This window comes from Lissotriton helveticus, chromosome 3_2 (genome assembly GCF_964261635.1).
Source record: "Lissotriton helveticus chromosome 3_2, aLisHel1.1, whole genome shotgun sequence".
Taxonomy (NCBI): Eukaryota; Metazoa; Chordata; class Amphibia; order Caudata; family Salamandridae; genus Lissotriton; species Lissotriton helveticus.
In genome coordinates, this window is record NC_136062.1 from 162,762,111 (window position 1) to 162,784,679 (window position 22,569).

At 43.0% G+C, this 22,569-nt stretch overlaps 1 protein-coding gene across 2 annotated transcripts in view; it reads right to left on the bottom strand.

Moving 5' to 3' along the window:
- Window positions 1–22,569, bottom strand: part of LOC144826529 (sulfotransferase 1B1-like) — a 571,666-nt gene that overhangs the window by 35,111 nt on the left and 513,986 nt on the right. For both annotated transcript variants that reach the window (XM_078684956.1, XM_078684955.1), the window contains 2 exons: window positions 13,339–13,433; window positions 12,198–12,378 (listed from right to left, as the gene is read on the bottom strand). In XM_078684956.1, coding sequence (XP_078541082.1) covers window positions 12,198–12,378; window positions 13,339–13,433 — 276 coding nt within the window. The remainder of the gene's footprint in view (window positions 1–12,197; window positions 12,379–13,338; window positions 13,434–22,569) is intronic.

Below are 22,569 nucleotides of genomic sequence, written 5' to 3' on the forward strand. Positions count from 1 at the left end.
CAGCCTTCTGAAGCTGAAATCAGACAAGATGGAGGTACTCATCCTTGGACCCACCCCCTCAGCCTGGGACGACTCCTGGTGGCCGACCACACTGGGAACAGCACCGACACCCACCGACCATGCACGCAACCTAGGATTCATCCTTGCCTCCTTCCTCTCCATGTCTAAACAGGTCAACGCCGTCTCCTCCTCCTGCTACAACACCCGCCGCATGCTCCGCAGGATTTACAAGTGGATCCCGACCAAAACAAGAAGAACGGTGACACAGGCCCTCGTCAGAAGCAGACTGGACTACAGCAACGTACTCTTTGCAGGAATCCCAGCCAAACACCTACGACGACTACAACGCATCCAAAACACCTCCACCCGACTGATCGTCAACGTCCCCCGCCGCAGCCACATCACCCCCCACCTCAGAGACCTCCACTGGCTCCCCGTTGACAAGAGGATCACCTTCAAGCTCCTCACCCACGCACACAAAGCACTCCACAACGCCGGACCAGCCTACCTGAACAGCAGACTCAGCTTCTACACCTCCACCCGCCAGCCTCGCCCTCGCCGCTGTTCCCCGCATCCAACGAACAGCCTCCGGCGGCAGATCCTTCTCCTACCTCGCCGCCAAGGCCTGGAACACCCTCCCTACCCACCTACGGCAGACCGAAGACCTACTCGAGACCTGGCTCTTCGAGCAGTAGCAGCACCCCAACCCCTCAGCACCTTGAGACCCTCACGGGTAAGTAGCGCGCTTTACAAGTACTCTGATTGATTGATACGAGTGGCATTATACATCTATTTAAGACCATAGGGTACAGATTACTTAGCACTTTCCAAACAATCCTCAGAGTTATTCCTAACTTCATACACTCCGTGTTTGGAAGCATTTTCAGGGGTCTACCCTTGATACTGCTTGCTGTAGCTGGAATCCTGATTATCATCTATCTGCTGTGCAATGGACGGACCATCCACCAGAGAGATTGCTAAAGCTCTCCTGGAAAGAAATTACCGTGAGTGCATGGTACAGCATCTCAGTGCACCACGCCTACGAGAGCTAAGCGCTTCTTGGTTCTTATTTTTCAGACCAGTGTTTGAGGACTGCATTGTACCTGTCTTCCGAGGCCTGTTCTGCGGAGGCGAATGTGAGTTGGACATCTGTCTGACACCTCAGACGGAGATGCCAGAGGACCTAGACTACAGGCTGGAACTTTTGTGGTCCCATGCATGGTTCTGTTCCCAGCGTACTCCCATCTTAACACATGCCTTCTATGAGGAACCGCCGGTGCCTTTTTCGACTGAATTAAAATGTACGCTCCGACATTGACACTGAGATTTTGAATTCAGCAGCGGACGCCCACATGCAAGCTGTTGGGAACGAGGAGTTACCTCTATGAACACTAGACGTGCTATGTGAGGTACTACAATGTTAGTCCCCTACAACAGCAGGCAGCGATAATGTTATGTCTCCCAGCCAGGACATTTAATCTAAATCTGGCTTAACATGTGCTGGGAACGAATATGGAAATTTTTCCTTTCCCTGAAAAGAATTTTGAAATTGACACTTTCTATCTCAGAGCATGGCCTTCAAAGTACGCTTACTGTAGTTCAACTTGTGTGATCTTTTTTAATTACAGATCTTATGGCAAAATCATACCTGAAGTCTGCAGCACAGTCCGAGACTCCGACATGGGCCACTGCTGACATGTAGAGGGCTCTGAGTTGGGACTCTATAGATGCGCATACGGGGGCACTTCGCATCTTCCACTGGGACGAGGAACCTCTCACCATCTGGAAATCTCTTCAAGCTCCCCAGATGGTGTTAGTGAGTCTGGACCGCTGCGTGATTGCACTCTCCTCACACCAACACGACCCTTGGTGCTGCATGCTCGAGGACTCTGGATGAGTCGTCCTCCGACCCCGACCCCGCTCAGGAGGGTCATGGATAGTAGGCATGGATGGTAGCTGTGGAGTCCTCACTCACTGGAGCAAAGGAGCCTTATAAGGGAGAAACCGATGCTGGTAACTGAGGCTGCCTCCCACGACAGCGAGCACCGGTGAACAATAACCAGAACCACGGGTGAGCCTGGTGCCCTCTCATCCCCCGTTGGCAGCCCGGAAACCCCAGACTCGATTATACTGGGTCGAGGGTGATGTTTATTCACAGACTGGGACATCGCTGGATACGCCATAAGTCCAGCTGAAAAAAGAACTCTGATGGTCGCTCTTCCACTTTCCCACCACATCGCCCACAGCACTGCTCCCCTAGCAGGAGACGTGCACATCGAACCATCAATGACCCTCCCACAGGATAAGCAGTTGGGTGATAAGCAGAGCTTCTAAAGAGAGGGGTAGGCACGCAGCCCCAGTTGAGCTGAAAGGAAATTCCAAAACCGGCACAGATATTATTGCAACATAACAACACCACGTTGCTGGCTGCCTGACTTTAAAATGGCGGCCGCCGTGGTCATATTCACACTATCACAATGTTAAGTAACCATCTTACAAGTGTATTGTGACATCGCCCCGGCCATCTTGAGGAAATGACTACAACCCTAAAAGAACAATAGAAAGAGGACTACAAGAACAATAGAAAGTTCACTGAAACCAAATAGGAAAGGTCTTCACTGCAATGAGATGTGCCTAATCAACTAAAACGGGTGGCCAAATTGGAAAGGCTAAATACTACCAATTTAAAGGGAAATATAGGTCCCAGGAAGCAAAGAGGACACAGCAACGACAAATAATCCTACAGGCAGCAAGAGACAGATATTGTCGTACAAGTAATATCAAACTGCACTTTTTTTTTCCCCTATTATGGCGGGAGCCATTTTAGAATCAACAGGCTCAAACTCATTTGTCATAAAATACCCAACTAAACTATCTAAGAACGCAGCCAAGAAATTCAAAGACAACCTAATTAGAAAACTCCCAGACACACTGATATCTGACCCCTACCCCAACCCAAACAAAGGCATAATTATGAATGACCTCATATTTTTCACCAGAAAAAAAGCTAAATGGCGTACTGTCATCGCAAAGATGCTCAACGTTAAAAACACAAATAACATCCCACATGGTACTAAACTTATGACCATTCCGTCACCAAACCTAAGAGCGAATCCATGTACAGGAATTTGTACAGGAATTTATATAGCGCAAATCACCAAGCGGTTTCTAAGCGCTTGCTTAGGGAACCCGTCCTGGTATTCCCCTGTGAGATAACCCCAGCAGGGTATCCGCAAGGTGAAAGCCAGGCATCCCGCCGCGAGGGGCCGTTGTGGAGATTAAGCAAGCTATTGCCCAGAGTCGCAGAGTGTGAACCCGTGAATCGAGTAGGCACCGGAGCGAGAATTGTTGAGTCCATGGACATTTTAGGACTCAAGACCCCGCCAAGCCGGGAATTGAACCCTGGTCCCGGGCTGACCTCTGCTTCCAGGTCTGCCTCCTCTAACCAGTGAGCCACACTTCTCCACCATGCATAACTATCTACAAGAACGGCATTGTACTAATACAAGCAGCAGACAACGAGCTAGAAAAGTTCGACAACCTATTCATAAAGCTAAAAGAGTGTGTAGATAACTCAAAACTCCCTAATCAACAACGGATCACACAAGAAGCCACAATAGTCACCTACAACATTACCACCTTAGACGTCACAACAATCAGAGACCCTATAGATCCACGAACGATTATGATACAAGGAGACAACCATATCAGGAGGCCCTCTAGAAGGAAGCAATAAAGAGACAAGCGAAAATACCACACCTAATGCGAATAGAACCCTGACTCCACCTCAGCGAGAAGAAACATCACCTGTATCTCAGGATAAGTCATCTTGTCTGCGGAGGTCAGTCAACGGGAACCTCATCCAAGAAAGGAAAGTTTTAATCCCAGAAAGAAAAGATTTAATAGCTAACACCCCTAACAAAACCCACTCTACAACATCTCAAAGTACGACAAGGATCTTATGTAACTCATATCATCATAACATAAGACCAAGAGCCCAGGTCTCAGAAAGCGCATCCCACTCCGCTATCAGAGGCACTAAATCTCGAACCAATGACAATATTAGGTAAAACTAAAGAAACCAAAGCTCAAACACATCAGGACACAGACAAAACTCGAAATAGGAAATCGAATACTTCTACAATATCAGGAAGAAATCGAAACTCTTCAATTGGAAATAGGTAATATATCAAAGGACATGTTAAACGCTCTACAAATTCTGGAAAAAATAATGGAAATCACGATTAGCACCCATGCCAAAATCGAAGATGTCCAAAAATTAGCACATAACCCCCAAGAAAAGGATAGAGAGTCAATCATACAAGTATCAAACAGACTTAACCGACCAGACAGAAATCTTAAATACTTAACAAATTAGGAAATCTTAACCCTAATTCGATCATATGAGCCGGAAACTAGCAGCTGAGGAAAGGAAATTAAGTCAGTCCAGATTGATGCCAATAGAAAATCCTGGCCTAAGAATAGGAAACCCAACCATAACAACCTACAACAAATCCAAATAACCGCCAATCCTGTAGACATGAAATCTAGTAGTGCAGGGAAACCACTACTCTGCCTACTAATCAACTGTCAGTCCGCAGCAAAACATGCCTCAGACATCGCTGCCCTCATCGTTAATCAGGAAATAGACATAACAATCCTAACAGAAACATGGCTTACGGAATCATCTTCCCCGATCATGGATATTCTGGTGCCCCCTCACTATAACATTATTAGATTAGACAGACAAAAGAAGACAGGTGGCGGTATAGCCATCATACACCGGTCGGATATAGAAATCAACCAAATACAATCCGACCCTCTTGAATCTTGTGAATACCTAGGACTCAACGTAAGAACAGCAAACAATCAAAGTTACAAGCTTCTTGCGCTTTATCACCCACCAGGCAACAATGCTATTTTCATAGAACAACTAATGGAGATCATCACGGCTAACTCCAACAGTCACACTAATAACATATTCCTAGGCGACTTCAATTTACTCTGGAATGACAATAATGACAAACAGGTCAACACATTGAAAGACTTTCTGACAGACCTAAACCTTACTCAAGCCTGTACTCAGCCTACCCACTCGCAAGGGGCAACCTTAGATTGGGTAATAGCTAGGAAGAAAGATGTTCCAGCCCAATCAATTGTTCCTTGTGATTGGTCAGATCACTATACCATAACCTTCCTGCTACCCACAATAATAAAGAAAACAACTATGCAGCCTGTCAAACTGAAAATGTGGTCCCGAGACATTAAAGAACCTAATATGGAACTGCTTATAGAAAGATGTGAGAAGGAACTAAATCCGCCTAACAGCTTGATAAACGCCAACGATCTCACTGAACACTACACTAAATCAATGACGGATATTGTCAACTCCACCATGCCACTAAAACTAAAAAGAATAGCTGAGCAGGATAAAAGTCCTTGATTTAATGAGACACTGAATGAAAATAGGTTGTAAATTAAGACTGGCAGAAAGAAGATGGAGACAGCACCCATCTTATAACACTCAGAAAGATCACAAACGAGTACAACAAAAAAGTACTCCATTCCAAGAAGGAATTCGTCAGATCAGAACTAGACAACGTCAAAGCAACAATCAAATAAGCTGGCCAAATCCGCACAAGAAAATACTAAAACTCAACTGAGCTGCGAAGAATTCTCTACATTCTTCACTGACAAGGCTAACACGCTGGAAAGAGACCTCAGGTTGGCAGCCAAAAACATGCCTAGGAACGTACCAACTCAAAACAATGACACCACGACAATTGATCACGATATTTTGAAAAACAATGCCATTTGGCAACCTTCAAGCTATATGACCAGAATTCCATTGACAAAACTCTATCAGATATCAAACCCAACAACCACTACAATGACCCTCTTTAATCTATAAGCTTAAAAAGAATCAATCATATCATCGTCCCAGTATGGACAAAAACAATAAACGCCTCACTCTCTCAAGGGATCCTACCAGATTGCCTAAAAACAGGTCAAGCCCTCCCCATCATCAAAAAACCTACAGCGGACCCGGCAGATTCGAACAACTTTCGCCCAGTATCCATTATTCCATTACTTGCCAAACTAATTGAGAAATGTGTACAAAACCAGCTGAGCAACCACATCGCCAATTTCAAGCTGCTGGACGACTGCGAATCCAGATTCAGATTGGGCCACAGTACGGAATCAGCAATCCTACACATAGTGGATGGTGCACTACCGGCCCTAGACCACAATCAAACATGCTTATTAGTACTTCTCAACCTGTCGTCTGCCTTTAACACGGTAAACCATGAAAAATTGCTAGCCAGGCTTCAAGACAGGATGGGTCTATCTGGAGTGGTTCTGAAATGGTTTGAATCATTCTTACAAAACAGAATTCAAAGATTCCTAGTCAACCAGACGCTTTCACCATCTTCCCCAAATTCAAATGGAGTTCCACAAGGGTCAACACTATCCCCTTCACTATTCAACCTATATGTCAAACCCCTCACAGAAATTCTCCGAGATGCTTGCTTATCTTATCACATGTACGCTGATGACACTCAGATTTACGACATAATAACCTCAACGGACGACATAAAGAAAATGAATGAGGCCTTAAAGATGTCATTACACCGGATAACTAGTAATCATCTGAAACTAAACGCACAAAAAACTGAATTTCTATTAATATCACCACCGAAGAAACCCACAGAAGTGAAAGAATGGACCAAAATGATCACAGCACTAAACTGCACCCCTACACTAGTGAAATCAGCACAATCTCTGGGAATCACACTGGATCAGAACTTAGACATCGAAGCACACATCAAATCAATGTCAAAAAGTGCCCGGTTTCACCTGAACTATATTAGAAAAATGAAACCACTCATCACTACAGCGGACCTCAAGCTAGCAGTCCAGTCCTTGGTTATCTCAATGATTGAATACAGTTGTACAACTCTAGCAGGTCTGTCAAAAATGTCCACAACTCCACTAAAAGCATGTCTAAATGTGGCAGCAAGACTCATTACTGGATCCAAAAAATATGACCTTATCTCCCCCCACCTGAAAGCATTAAACTGGTTACCTTACGAAGCCAGAATTCAATTCAAACTGGCATGTACTACTCAAAGCTCTCCACTAGAAAACACCAAAGTACCTAGCTCAGAAAATAGAGCTCTCAGGGGGGAGCAGACCAGTCAGGAGTGCCAGATATCTGCTGCTGAAACCACCCATCTTTCAAAAGAAGAAAACCTATGACAGAGCTCTCTGCGGAGCAGCCCTCAGAATCTGGAATTCACTCGCTCCAAACATCAGAAAAATTCCAAACATAGCATCATTCAAAAAGGAAGCAAAGAGTTTCCTAATGAACAAGCTCCTTCCATAAGACTAGACTACCCTTTAACATTGAATTCCAAACATCGATCATAAACCAGTTTTGTGGTAAAACCCACAGAAAGAAATTCAGAACCTTGTATGTAAAATACTGTTGTTTTGCTGAAACGAATAAGCATATCTCTTACAGGAATGTTACTGCCTGAATCGGATAAGAATGTCTTGTACAGGAATATCTATATAGTAATGATGACGTGATGCTGAAAATGATAAGAAAATATTGTACAGAAAATGTTTTTTATGGCCAATTGAAATTTGTCACTAATGTGCAATATGCAAATGTGAAGCGCTCTGACACCCAAGGGTCAAGTCTGCGCTTTACAAAACTCTATAACTAAAATAAAATAAAATAAAAAAGGACATCACTCCAAATAAGGACAGGCTGCCTTCTATGGACATAATGCCTTATAAGGTCTGCAGCCTTTTATGGACTAAACCTTTCACCTAGTTCATGAAGAGGGTAGGTCCTGCCCGATCGATATTGCTAAAACGTCATCCTCAGCACATATGAATAATTTATGAGTATACTCTTCAGGAGGTCCACTACACCTCTCCCATTGACGCACACGGTTTAATCCCCAAACATCATCCTCATACTAAACAATGGGAACATACGCACAGACTGCAGAAATACAGCACAACTTGCTATCAGTAAGCAGGAGGGAACCAAGGCTTCAAGGCTGACACACTGACCAGAGACGCCGCAGCTCCGACATGACATTGCTCCAGCTGACAGTGGTCTGACGATCCCTTGCGGGTTGTCCAGTTCAAGTCCAGGATCGAAGTCCCACACTCTCACTATTCAGGTATGGGGGTTTGACTAAAGCCTAGCGGGATTCTTGGCTCTTAGGCTTAAGCTTTTTAGTACCTACTCACATGCTAGGTACACTTAGGTACCTCTAGTCAGGCATCTTAGGAGTATTCACTTTATTTTATAAATGTATTCTATATTCATGTATAGGTTCAGAACTGTTGCAAAATGGTAGAACAATACTATTTCTTCATATTCACTGTACTGTACTGCTGGTTCTATATCTCTGCTACTGTATTACAGTCGTAACCGTGCACTTATCTTTCATGAGAAGAACTACTGTACAATAAATTCTTATTGTAAACACGTTCGACTGTCTCTTCTCTATATCCCTCTGAGAGCAAAAACAAGCAAGCACGAGTGACTGTCTGAAAAGTAATATATTGTTTCCACAAGTCTGAGATTGTTGTGCTCTAAAGTTGCAAAAACGAATCTCTCTGATAACAGGAGATTCTAGTGGCACTGCCAGCTAGCTAATGTGAACCATAGGCTAATATATGCGGTGGGGGTGTACAGAGTCAGTCTGCCACCAGACCAGATTATGTTATCTGTAATCGTCGTAGGTCCTGCATGACAGGGTACTTTTTGGGACTACACTACATGGTAGCTTTGCAGTATACCTCGGTACATGCTGGTGTGAAGGCAGTATGTGATTGGGTAATGTCTGTCTTTATAAAATGTAAATGGCAGCCATTTAGTATTTGCCACACTTCCTATACTTTTAGGGTTAGGGCCTTAGATATAGATAAGTAGTAGGTTTCACTGTTGTTTCCTACCTATTGCCATTTTATGAAAGTGGTAATAGGTAGAGAAATGTAGTTATCTTTTTCTATATATTTTCACAGCACTTTACGGAGAACTGTGCTTTTTTAATACATTTTTTAAAGTAGTGTGGACATTTGTAGGTATTAACAGGGACTTCCATATACTTTTTTTGTAAAGAATTAAATATGTTAAGAATTGAAAATACAATGTGGTACACTGTATTTGCTAATTATAATGTAGTACAGTGATTTTTTTATTTTCTACCATATTTTTTGTGTTTTTACATTGTTTGTAAGTTCTGCAGCAATTCCTTGGAAGTATTGCAGTACTCTGTGCATTTTTTTAAACTATATAGAAACTTGTAAATATAACCTACCTATAACCATTTTAATATAGTGGCAATTGGTAAGGAGAGAAATATAAAACCTAATATGTACCTATAGCTTAGGTCATAACGCAGACCGCCGCCAAAGTGTACTTCCAAATAACATGCCAACAACAACAGATAATACTAAAGTAAAATGCTTTATATCTTAAAAAATACTTATTCTACTTACCTGTAGTACCCAAAAGGATCATGTTCAGAATATAATGTAGAATCCTGCCAGCTTTCATGGAAATCCGTTTAACGGTCTTACGCTACGTCCGATACAAAAGCCTATGGAAACTGTATTTGTGGAAAAAATGCGTTTTGGGACCCCCTTTTTCTTTTGTACCCACTTGAACAATAACCGTAAATCTTTATATCCTCTTTCAATTTAGAAAAAGTTGTAGGTCTGGAAAGTTTAGTGGAGATTCATCAATCAGGGACAAGGTTATTAGCAGGATCAAATCCAAGAAATGACACATACCTAGAAATTCTAAATACAGGGTGACTACTGCCACTCTGTAATATATAAGAAATACAGAAGTGATTTATTCAAGCAATACAAATTTGTGCATATGGTAAAGGGAGAAGAGTTATTCAAAAATTAAAGAGTTAGATTTTTCCACTGTAACTCTCAAAAAAGAGGTTTGGGGTGAGCTACAGGAAACAGTGATACTGTGGGCCTCATTTACAAACGTTTGATGCATGGCAGCACAGCAGGCCTTCCTGCTGCACTGCCATGGATCAAAAGAAAAGGGTGAGAATGTGCCATATCTACAAGATAAGGTGCATTCCTGTTCTTCTCCCCTGTGCTGCCACACAAACAGTAGCTGTGTGCCAACACAGACACCCCTGCATCATGTTGAAAGGGTACCTGCATTGCGAGGATTATTGTTTTGAGTAGGAAGGGACACCATACTGCACAAAAACAATCATCTTTGCCATTTTCCTTTCTACACATGCTTCACAATGCAGTATGCATAGAAAGTGGGAAAAACTAGGAGAGATACAAGTATTTCTCCTTGTTGCGCCACCCTTATGTCTCCACTTGGGAGGCGTTAGAATCTTACGCATTCCCAGGTTTATGATTCCTTGTAAATCTGGAAATGCTTCAGATTCCATGGGTGTTGCTTGTGAACACCCAGAGCAACATCCAAGGAAGGCCTCTTTCACACAGTTTTCTGCGTGAAAGGGGAACATATTTTTAAGACCATGAAAAGCCATGTTAAGTGGCTTTGCGTGGCAATGTAAATATGCTGCGGCACATTATGCCACCGAAGAATCCAAAAAGTGACTCTCCAGTAGTGCAAAAGTGCCGCTAAGGCCTCATAAATGAGGCCCTAAAATTGTATGTACGGAGTGGAAAGTTTATTATGTGCACATTTACGCATTTTGTAGAAATCCATCCAAATGTTTTGAGGATATTTGAAGCTGTAAAGAAAATGTCAAGTAGTTTAAGGGGTTTACACCTCTGGTATTTTGAACAGATATACTCAGTGTTGAGTCCCCAAAATTATTTGAAAAGACTAACAATAATATGAACTGACCATCTAACTGGCCATTAGGAATGATACATTTTTGCTGAATAGACATTTTTAAAGGAAAATAAATTGTGGAGCCGCGTTAGAATACTGTTAGCACAATAGGTCATTAGGAAGAATTGGAACATACTTCAGAAAGACCAGTATGATTCTTCATGCCGATGCATTCCAGCCTTTGACTCTGAAAACGTACAAATGCCAAAGGTCACTCCTTGAGTAAGCTACATTTGGGACATAGGTAGGGTTAATGCCTTGTCAGAAACAGTTACAGTGAAAATTCTTCTCAATATCAGGAGAGAGCCAAAGTATGGAAGCTCGGCGTCTGTAGTGTCTAGGTTTAGGGGTTTCAGTTTAGCAAGCAACATGAGTGCCACAAAGCTAGTCCTATTCACCGTCACAGCGATACCATGGCTTCTAATTAAAACAGAAACACAGCAACCCCTACAGAGGGGAACAGGATAAGGGCAGGAGAGGAAATACACTGATGTGAGACTTGTCACACTTCATTCTGGACTGATAAGAAAGTCTGTAAGAAACAACATCAGATTAGTAGCGAACCTTTTGGGCCAATATTATAATATACAGTCCTCTTACCTAATTATCTTAAGTAACAATCAGTCTAACTTAGCATTTTCTCCTCTAAACTTAGATGCAAATCTCTCACTGGAATTCAAATAGAGAAAAAAAACACTATTGTCCATTAAAATACACGTGATGTGGTTTTTATGTGTGACTCTGAAACTTACTAAATAGTTCCATGGATGAGTCAAATAAATAGTTCAGTCTTGAAAATCCCGCAAATGATGACATATACAATGGTGGCGATGAAAACAAGGGAGACACAACATAAAAAATATGAATGTGTTTGAAAAAAACGAAATCGCACTGTGCAAAATATATATACAAATGTACAGGGATTGAAAATTATAGATGATCGTATGTTACAAATTGAATAGGCTTCATAAAAAGCAGGATGCCAAAGTTCCAAACTGAGAGTGCAACTACACTTTCCAACAGGATGTCAACCAGTTCAATAATCTTGATCCTGGAAGACTCAATTTGGTTTTGTTTTGCTGCGGTGTTTACAGCAGCACACCGTGTTTCCGCTACTCCTTCTCACCATCATTCCTTCTTGCGCTCCAAGTTCAGTAAGCATTCAACAAACACAATTTAAACATAATATTTCCTGGAAGCCTAAAGTTCCTGACACCACTATGTCTTGTAACCATGACATGTAATCTCTAGAGCTTAATTTCCCATCACTCCAAAACATGCATAACTCAATGCATACATTACAATGGCTGTATAAGTTCCATACCTTTTCGCATGAAGGGTGAAACTGTGTGATCCATGAGGTCAATTACTGCTGCTTTATAGTTGGTCATTGGATTGTCTTTCATTACTTCGAATGAGGCATGATGAACAATCTTCTTCAGAACCTCCTCATCAATGTCCTTCTCCAAAAACGTCAGCAACTTTTGTATTTCTCGTTGTAGATCCTGTGGAAAGATGGGCTTCAGATGTTAGTGGGTGAAACTACATAGATGGGACAAACCAATACATGCATTTAAAGACAACCAGGATCATAGTCTGCAAATCACCTTATTGCAAAAACAATGAGAGCTTAAATTAGAGACCCCTTCCATCTTTGCTGTCACACAATGATATTTTGGGCTCAGTTTTAGCTCTCTTTACAATTAGATGTTGCTTCTATCTCCCTCACCCATTCTCTAGGCACTTAACATAATTTCTGTGAAGGCCTTGCACGATTGCCTCTTGGAATTTCAACTCACCTCATAAGCATTATCTCATGACCTTTTGTTCTCCTATCCCACCATCATTAAAATATATTATGCTTCTCTCTGTTTATTCCCTGGACTTGCTTAAATGCTATTAAAGAAGTTGACTTCAATCTACCCGGGCTGCCTCATTTGAATTATGGCCTGATGATAATGAAAAGTAATGCATAAGAGGGAACCTAAGTGGTAATAAACATACCTCCTTTAAGCATATGATAGTTTCAAACTAATGTAAATACATCTAATTGAAAATGCAATTGTTTCGGTATTAAACTAAATTCAGCGAGGGAAGGATGTGATCAAATTAGCAGTTTTTATTCAGAATATGTTACATAAATATGAATTGAACAAAATATCAGGTAGAACAAAAGTATATACAGACCCATACCAGCAATGCTTCCTTAAACAGATAAGGTGCCAGAATAAATCTCATAGAGAACTAAGATTGTGCATATCATGTTCAGTTTGCTCTAAAAATACCATATTACAAACCTACACCTCAAGTAACATAGCATTATTCATTTGATCATAGAAGTGATTTTTTTCAAAATAGAGTAACACAATTTAGTGTTAGTATAATCAGATTCTTAAAATAAAGTCTGACTCAATCTCCGTCAAATATGAAAGCGGTACTTCGCAGCTCGATCACTTCACACCTACCTCTTTCATATCCTCGTAGAAGAGGTAGAGAACACGGAGCTCGTTTCTTTTTAACCACCAGCCATTCACGTGCTCGTACCAGGATCCGAAGGAAACTGAGAAGCAGATTAATAGGGTCAACAATATATTAGCAAGTAGTGGCAATGTCAATAGATCTGTCTAATCAATGAAAGTGCTGTTTGAGTCACTGACCGGTGTAGGCACTCAGTAGGTCCTCATACATGTACTCTGTCACTCATCTTTGCATTAATACATACATCCACTGAATTCTTGTTGCATTTACTATCTGATCCAATCGCAATAAAAACACAATCAAATTAAACATCCTATGGAATGGGATAGTTCCTGCTGGTTGCCCTCCTTCCATCTGTGCTCCTGCCAGAGAAAGACTAACACCATAAACTATTTAATTACTCAAGGTATTTTTACAGCATTGGAATGACATGTGTGTGCCACTGAAAATTCAATCTCAGGCAGCTGACTAAGTAAATAAAATTATCACAGCTGTGTGAAGGACAAACACTTTTTGTGGAAGCTTACAACTTCTTTCCAATCAAAACGTGCACTCCTGACTACGAAAGTGTGGGTGAACTCAAAGCCATAATAATAAGGCACGTGAGTAAATTGCAATATGTGTGTGCCAGGGAATTGATTTTAATCACCCCATCATCGTCTAACTTGCCTCCAGCTCCCAATGTCTTTCTTCATCTCTTAGCACTTGGTGACGCTGAGTTTGGCACCAAATGTATTAATGACAGATTAATAATTTGAGCATAGTAGAGCAAGTGCAAAAGTCAAGCTTCATGCAATAAAATGATTGTCAAAAGGAACATTACCATGGTGCAGAAAGATAAACACACTGCCGCAGTCAGCACATCAAGATAAGCTAAGCAAGTGACTCAAACAGTGAAGAACGATGCATGTAAAATGTCACATATTTACATGCACACATACACATTCAAATATGAAGTTGGAACTGCATTCCATAGATGATCATGTTGGCCCTCGTGCAGCGCCCACTCAGAAATACATAAGGTGACTAGAAACATTGTCAAGGCTGATTCCATTCACAATCCTACCTGGATTGGTAGAAGAAAGAACACCAATATGGGTTCTGCGTCACAGTGTATTTACTACCACACCTCCATGCTGGGATACTCTTGTCCTATTCTGCTTAAACTTCTATATTGCAATCTCAATGTTATCTTTGCTGCTGGCTGCTGCGTCGAATGAATCTCATCTATATCACCTTCAACTACAGCTGCATATTTATGATCGTATCTCATGTTCTTTGTATTTGTTGTAAATATTACATTCAAATTATTTAATGTATCTCTACTCGACTCATACTTTTTTTTTACATCTGTTTATTGGTATTTCATCCTTCTATTGCAATAAAGTACCCAATTCCCCTAACATTCATGCCTGTCCCTTTCAATCCCCCCTCCCCTTACGATACATCTCGCTGTTGCGAGTGTGTATCCGTATACTGTGAATCCTGGTTATATTTCAGAAATTAAAGTAGTTTCACCAGATGCCTTGTAAACTTTTAGGCCGTGGAATTCTAGAATCAGTCTCCGTCGCCCTGGATTATGTCGAGTAAACCCCGGGGATGGGGGAAAACTTCAGTATCAGCAAAAAGTCATAGGCAACATCATATTTATTTAAAATTACTTTTATTGGGTTTTTCAATAAATCAAACTATTTTAAACTATTACTCCGTTCAAAGTAAAGCATCACCCCACAATGAACAAATAGTAATACTTGTTATACAAATGCTACAGATGGTAACTATGCTGTATTCTCAAGTTTTCAGTCTCCCTAATACTATAGACACGAGGTTTATAATGATGGGGAATTACAACTTACACAGGGCAGCAAAGACGAGTGCACAAGCTCAGAACACAAAATAATGGGCTGGTGAACGGACGGGAGGTATTGAAAATCTGAATACATGCTAAACTTTAACACAGATGGAGCTTCTCAACACCCACCAGGAAAAACAATGGACAAGTTAAGGGAGAAGTTCCAGCACGTCAAGAGTGTCACCCATCGGAATGAATAAAGGTCATCAGATATTAGATTTGTTACCCAGCCCCATGAATAACACCCACTTGATAGTTCATATGAGATGAAACAATAGAATGTAAGAGAACCTTTGCCATGTCAATGTTATGAATGAAAGGTGTGAAGAGTGATTTACCAGGGGAGCCAGCAGGGTAAGCAGACACCGCTGGCACCACAGCCCTGAATTCTTTGAATAGCACTAACATTGTGTCCCATGCTGCTGCAATAGGCCGTTTCCAAATTCCACTGGTCTACTTCCAGCCCAATGCAGTACTCTCTGCATTGCCCCAGAGGTGCAACACTTTACACCACTGGGCAAAGTTCAGCATCTGTTTCACCTGCCAAAGTATGGTCATTAAGGGTTTTCCAATGACTTGTGACTCTAACTCTAGGGTCCATCCCCTATTTTGGATTCTTAGAGATTGTTCACCGATAACCATTTGGCTGCCCACTGGAGATGGTTCATCTAAACCTCTGTTTTCCATAGACTATGGAAGTTTATTTAAGGCTACTTTACATCTCCCGTTATCTCAGAGTAGATCCCCTAATGCATAATCCAGATCCACAAAGAATCAACATTTATGAGACAAAACATTGACAAAATAGAATATTAGAAGAGGTAGGAAGATCACTTTAGAAAGAGTGACTCTCCCTGCTAAAGCTAGCGGTAACTGCTGCCAAAAACACATTTGTGACTTGGGGGCTTTTCCTGCTTGTTGCAAATTACCCTCAAATAGGTCCTGCTGCGAGTGATTAAGATGGACCCCAAGATATCTAACCCCTGCAGTCGACCAAGTCAATGCATCTCCACCTAGTAAGATTTCCTGCAGTGAAGCTTCACAACTGGATAGGAAAAAACAAGATTACCCCCAGCTTTCCCGTAACCCCAAAACCTGCTCAAAACCACAGAAAGACACAGAAATGGGGCCCATGTTGCATGATGCATCACGAAGATATAATAAAATCCAACCCACATATAGAGACACTACATGTCCCACATCATCCAGGGGGTAACCAAATTGTAGTCTCTGTGCCAAGGCTCTATCGCAAGAGTAAACAGGATTGGAGAAAGAGGACACCCCTGTGGTGTTCAACGGCCTACTGAAAATGAATTTGAGATTAACTTCCCTTTACACACTCATGAAGTAGGGTTCCTAAACAATAATTTTGTGTAGGCTGAGATACATCGTTCCAACCCCATGGCCCTTAAAATGTAAAACAAGTACTCCCATGACAGGGAATCAACGGCCTTTTCAGGATCTAATATAGGAAAAGCTGCTAGGGAGTAACAGAGAGAGACCTGGTCCATAACATGAAAGAGTCACCTAATATTATTTGATGTATTATGCTTGGCGCAAACACATTCTGATCTGAATGGATCAGTTTGGGCAGAAATTGTACATAATGCTCATCATTAGTAATCAGCACCTAATATTGCTACTGGTCTATATGCGGAGAGGTCAGTGGGATCTTTATGAGGTTTAAGTAGGTGCTAGGAGAGCTATTCTTGTCGAGAATTAGTAAGCAAGCCTGTGGTAACCACCTCATTAGAAATTTCCACTAATTTGGGTGCTAAGAGAGTAGCAAATTGATCATAGTATTCTAATGGTAATCAGTCGGACCAGGGGTCTATTTCTGGCCAGATTATGAATTGCACTCTTCATTTCCTCCACAGTGATCAGTTCATCAAGCACCTCTCGAATGATAGGAGTGACGAAAGGTAAGGTTAAGGGCTCTAAAACCTGTCGGATGCCCTTTGCAGGAGGTACAGGTAAGCTTCGATATAATACATAGTAGTTTTTAAATGCTCGCAATTAGTCCACCTGAGGATGCTGAGCTGGGCCCCTATCCTGTACAATTTCAGTGATTGGTGGTCTAAGTACCCCTCAACGAGCCAACCAAGCAAACTGATCTGGGGGTCTCTAGTTGGCAGAGGTGGTTACCTTTGGCCAAATAGGGACCCTTGCTTCTTGTCAGGGCAAGGGAGCTACACACTGTAGATAACCCCTGCTCACCCCCTCGGTAGCTTGGTACGAGCAGACTAGCTTATCCCCAAGGCAATGTGTAAAGTATTTGCACCAACACTCACAGTAACACAGTGAAGCACCACAAATGTACACCACACAGGTTGTTATAAAATATCAATATCTTTATATAGTTTAGGTCAGATCAAAACGGTTGAAAGATTCACATACCTATAAATAAAGTTACTCTGTCTTTGGAAATGTTTCTTGATAGGTTTCTAGCAAGGATAACTTGTAGGTTTCCATTGTCAAAAGCTCACTTTAGGAATGCTCTTTGTGCTCACTCAGTTCACCTCAGCAATAATACAAAAAGAAGGGTGCTCTTATCAACAAAACAGTATTGCCTCCAGTGGTAAAAGAAAGTTCAGTGGCAGTTAAGACCTCGCCACACAAAACAGTTCCCGCTCACAGGGTTCCCTTTGTGATTCAAAAATTACTTCTGGGCTCAACTGGCTGTGAGTCTCTTTTGCCAGCACGTGGGGAACGAGTAAACTGGCCCACTTAAAAGACCCCAAATCACTGCCCCAACGTGGAGGAATAATTATGGCGCTCAAATGCAAGTGTGCGCTACCCACTGCGCTGACCAAAAAATCTCTTTGCCCCCATGCACGAGTGCAAGTTGTGACTGTTACTTCTTTACTGTCAGCCCCTGAAATGCCACTAAGCTCCGATTACCTTTGGAAGGGAGTCTCCTTTGTCAGCGCCGGCACCGGGCTAAGCAGCTTTCTTCCTTCTCTGCTCCCCGGCTCTTGATACGGTGTTCGGTGGCAACAGGAGGGAAAACGCGGAGGCCTTGTTGCCAAGAGACGCCTCGCACTTCCTCCACTCCCAGCGTTGCTTCGGCCAGAGAAGCCCCTTCGTTACCAGGCAACGCCCGTGGTTGGGTCCAATCCCAGCGCTTTGGGCCCCTGACGTCAGGATTGAACAAGGAAGCACTTTGGAGACTCCTGGGCCAGCGGCAGTGATTTTTATCATGGTGCTTCTCTGTCCCATATGGTGCCAGGCTGGCAGCAGTGATCTTGGCCCCCTTTTTAGTGATGTCTTCGGGTAGTGCACAAACACGTACTCTTGAGCGCCGGATCAATGATGCAGGAGGCCCAGCAGATTCCACGGTGGGCCGATATGCACACTGTATTAATGACCACATGGCAGGCAGGGCGAGCAGGGCAAAAGCTCACGAGGCCACAGATGGTGCACAACCCGATGCGCTGGGAGTTCACAACAGCTTTCTTCTGCAACTTTTGTGTCCCTGAGTTGCAAACAGAAGGCCAGCTCTCTTCAGGCCCTTGGAGACTTTCAGGAAACAGCACATTTGGAAAATGGATATTTTTCGTTATTTATGTCCCATTATACACCCTCTCTTTCACGTCCCAAGCTCATCATGACAGTAACTAGAAAACCCGGGCACATCAACGTAAGGTTGCACGCAAACACATCTCTTCCTCAAACTGCAACTGTACATTGTTATGGTCAAGCCGATTCCGAGAAACGAGCCCCCGTTGTAACCACCCCCGCTTATGGTCAGGCCTATTCCGAGAAATAAGCCCCCGTTTGCCAAGACACGACAACCAATTCCGAGAAACCAGCTCCTGTTTGCTAAACACATGACACCAGACATCCTGTCACGACCATTTCTCTTTTTCTTATCCAAGGAACCAGCCTAGGGTTATTTCTCAACTCTCTGCCTCTGCCTCTGCCATGACTTCCTCATGATTATGACACAGGTATGTCGCTACTGCCATGATTATTGTATGATTGCCACATTTTCGTAACTGAACACTGTCAATGGGAAGCTCCTTCCTCTTTTTTGTGTATAAAGCCATGTTTTCGGTGATTAAAGTAGAGACTATACCCGAGCCTCCTTAGGTGACGGAGCTCTCCCTTAACTCGAGTTACTGAATAAAGACCCTGAATTCTAACCACCACGGACTCTGCTCTTCATGCTTGACCTTATTGATATTATAGAAATTCCGATCAAGGTAAATTACTAAAATATTTACCACACACACAGCAAAGTCCTTCCTTCAATCAGGTGGGGAGGACATAGCACACAGCAAAGTCCCCTGTCCCCTTCCTTAGTAGCAACAGCAAACTGTAGGGCAGCCCCAGACCACACAGCAAGGGCAGTCTTCCTTTCCAGTCTCTTCAGCTGATCTTCTTTGACAGGGATTCCTCTTGTTGGCAAAAGTAGTCTAAAGTTCAGGGGTTTCAGCTCTAGTATTTATACCACAAAAGTATTTGTTTTCCATGTGTGAGGGGTCCTGGACCCAGTCCAAACCAATTCAGGGGGGTGCATTCTGCCAGTGCACCTCTCTCTCCTTTCTGAGTGTGGGGCAGGGCCATAAGACACACCGCAGGAGGTGGAGACGGCACTATGGAAGGCAGGCACAGCCCTATTAAGACCCAGGTGCATGCATCTCCTCCCACCACTCCAAATGCAGATAGGTCTAGTCAGCCTAGTGCTGACTCACACAGCCTCCTGCAGCCACCCCCAGCTCCTGTCACTCACAAACCAGACAGTCAATAAACAAACAGCCAGAGGCACACAGAAAGGTTGAACAATAAAATAGCCACTTTCTAAAAGTGCTATTTTGAAACACAGAATTTAAAAACAATCCTCCCTAAATGATGGGTTATTACGTTCTGAGTTCAGAGATTTCAGATTTCAATTTTCTGTCTTGCTCCTTTGGGAAGATATGCATGTAAACATTATACACAGCATTCCCCATTCTAGCCTATGGGCAAGATACCTTTCAATAGTGAAAAACGAAAATGGCAGTATTTCACTATCAGGACATGTCACCCACACTAGTACATGTCCTACCTTTCACATACACTGCACCCTGCCCAGGGTGGGTACCTTGGGCCTACCATAGGGGTGTCTAATGTGCATGAAAAGGGAAGGGTCAGGCCTGGCTAGTGTGTACACTGGCCAGGACAACATGCAGTTAGCAACTGCACACAGGCACTGCGGTGTCAGGCCTGAGACACCGTTTAGGGGTACTCACATGGGTGGCACAATCTGTGCTGCAGGCCCACTAGTAGCATTTGACTTACCAGCCCTGGCACACTCAGTGCCCTTTACTAGGGACCCTACAGGTAAAACAAATATGCCAATCATGGATAACCAATCATCATATCAATTTAACAGAGAGCATATGCACTTTAGTACTGATTAGCAGTGGTAAAGTGCCCAGAGCCCTATAGCCAACAACCACAGGTCAGGAAAATCAAAGGAGGAAGAAGCTAAATGTTTGGGGATAACCCAGCAAAAAGGGACATTTCCAACACAAGCATGCCCCCAGGCATAGCCGCCACCACTCAATCTATCATTCCTAGTTGGACTGCAATAATCAACGACTCCCTTCTATAGGGGTCGATACCTGACTCTTTAAAATCCGGTCAAGTCACCCCCATCTTAAAAAAAAGATATGCTGAATCCTGCTTACACTGACAACTTTTGACCTACATCCAATATCTCACTCCTAGCTGAAGTTCTGGAGAAATGTGTGCAACAGCATTTGAGACAACACATCACCAACTTCCACCTGCTAGACGACTTCCAATCCTGGTTGAGGCATGGGCACAGCACTGAAACCACCAGTCTCCTAATCCTCTTAGACCTATCCTCGGCTTTTGATATGGTCAATCACGAAAAACTCCTTGAACGTCTCAAACTTAGGATGGGAAAGGATGGCCCCGTTCTTGAATAATTTAGGTCCTTCCTCCAGAACCGCTCTCAGAGATTCCTAATCAACTGTAACTTGTCTGCTTCCTCCCCTATCATGGTGGAAATCCCCCAAGGTTCAACTCTGCCCCCTACCCTCTTTAATCTTTACCTTGAACCCCTAGCAGAAGTACTACGCACCGCCAATATCTCCTACCACATGTATGCTAATGACACCCAAATCTACATCGAAACTCTTCTCCTGAGGAGATTTTTTCCCTGAAGGAGGCCTTGAAGTTGACTGTCCAATGGCCACCTCTAACCAGCTCAAACTTAACACACAAAAACAGAATTTCTTCTAATGTCCCCACCCAAAACCAAGCCTGACATTCAGAAATGGACTAAGGCGATCACAGCTTTAAACTGCCCACCGACCATAGTGGACTCTGCCAAATCTCTTGGAATAACCCTAGACTGCAGATTACATATGCGTGGCCACAACAACTCGATGGCCAAAACCGCCAGATTTCACCTTGTAATTTGGCAGGAATCAGGTTAAGCATTAGCAGAAGACATCCTGCATTTAGAGACTATCTTGTCCGTTTTGCGGAATCCATTTTGTATTTCTTTCAGCCATTTTGTTTGCCATGTGCTCGCCATGTGCTCTGCCCTACCTTCCTGTCAACTGCTCTTAAAATCTGCCTAGAGACGAGATATACTTAGCATCTTCCACCTTTGCACATGCTCAGTTGAGCTTGCAGCTGCTATAGTCTGGAACTGTCAGGATGTGTCCCCCAGAATTACCTAACTGTTAGCCTCTCCCACTTGTTGCCAGTAAACTTTCTGTATGACCTTATATGTACCTAAAACCAGCATTCTGTACTTGTACCGCCTTCATTTGAGCCACTGTGTGGGTATAAAGGGACCAAGCTCCTTCCATTCAGTGTGCTACGTCATACACTACCGAAGGGTGTTGTGTGAATTTGGTTCCACCTCATGAGGTTTAATAAACTCTGTACTTTCTATTTCAGTTTCTGTGCCAACTTCTTCCTATTGGTCTGAGGACTCTGTGCAGAGAAGGGCGAATCCCTTGCACTGGTCGGCCTTGCTGAGGCTCACCACCACAAATTGGCGCTTCCAACGTGGGGCTCATCGGCTCGGATGCCCAAAGGAGTGGTCGAGACGAAGGATTGGAATCTCGCTATTGGATGCGATCGCTGCCTGAGGAGACCCGAGTCTTGGCACCCACGGCGGTTTTCCTTTCTTTCTGATCTGACCATCCAGGTGGCGCCGGTCCTCGACTGAGACCTCTTCTGTTGATTCACCGTGCAGTGACCATTTGGTCGATTTGAGAACTTGGCAGTTCGAACCTGGACACCATTTGATTGGTAAGAGCCGTTCTGCGGCACTGGTTTTTGATGCCTTTGACTGGTAAGGTAGTTTAGTAACACTTACTGCGGCATTTGTTTTTAA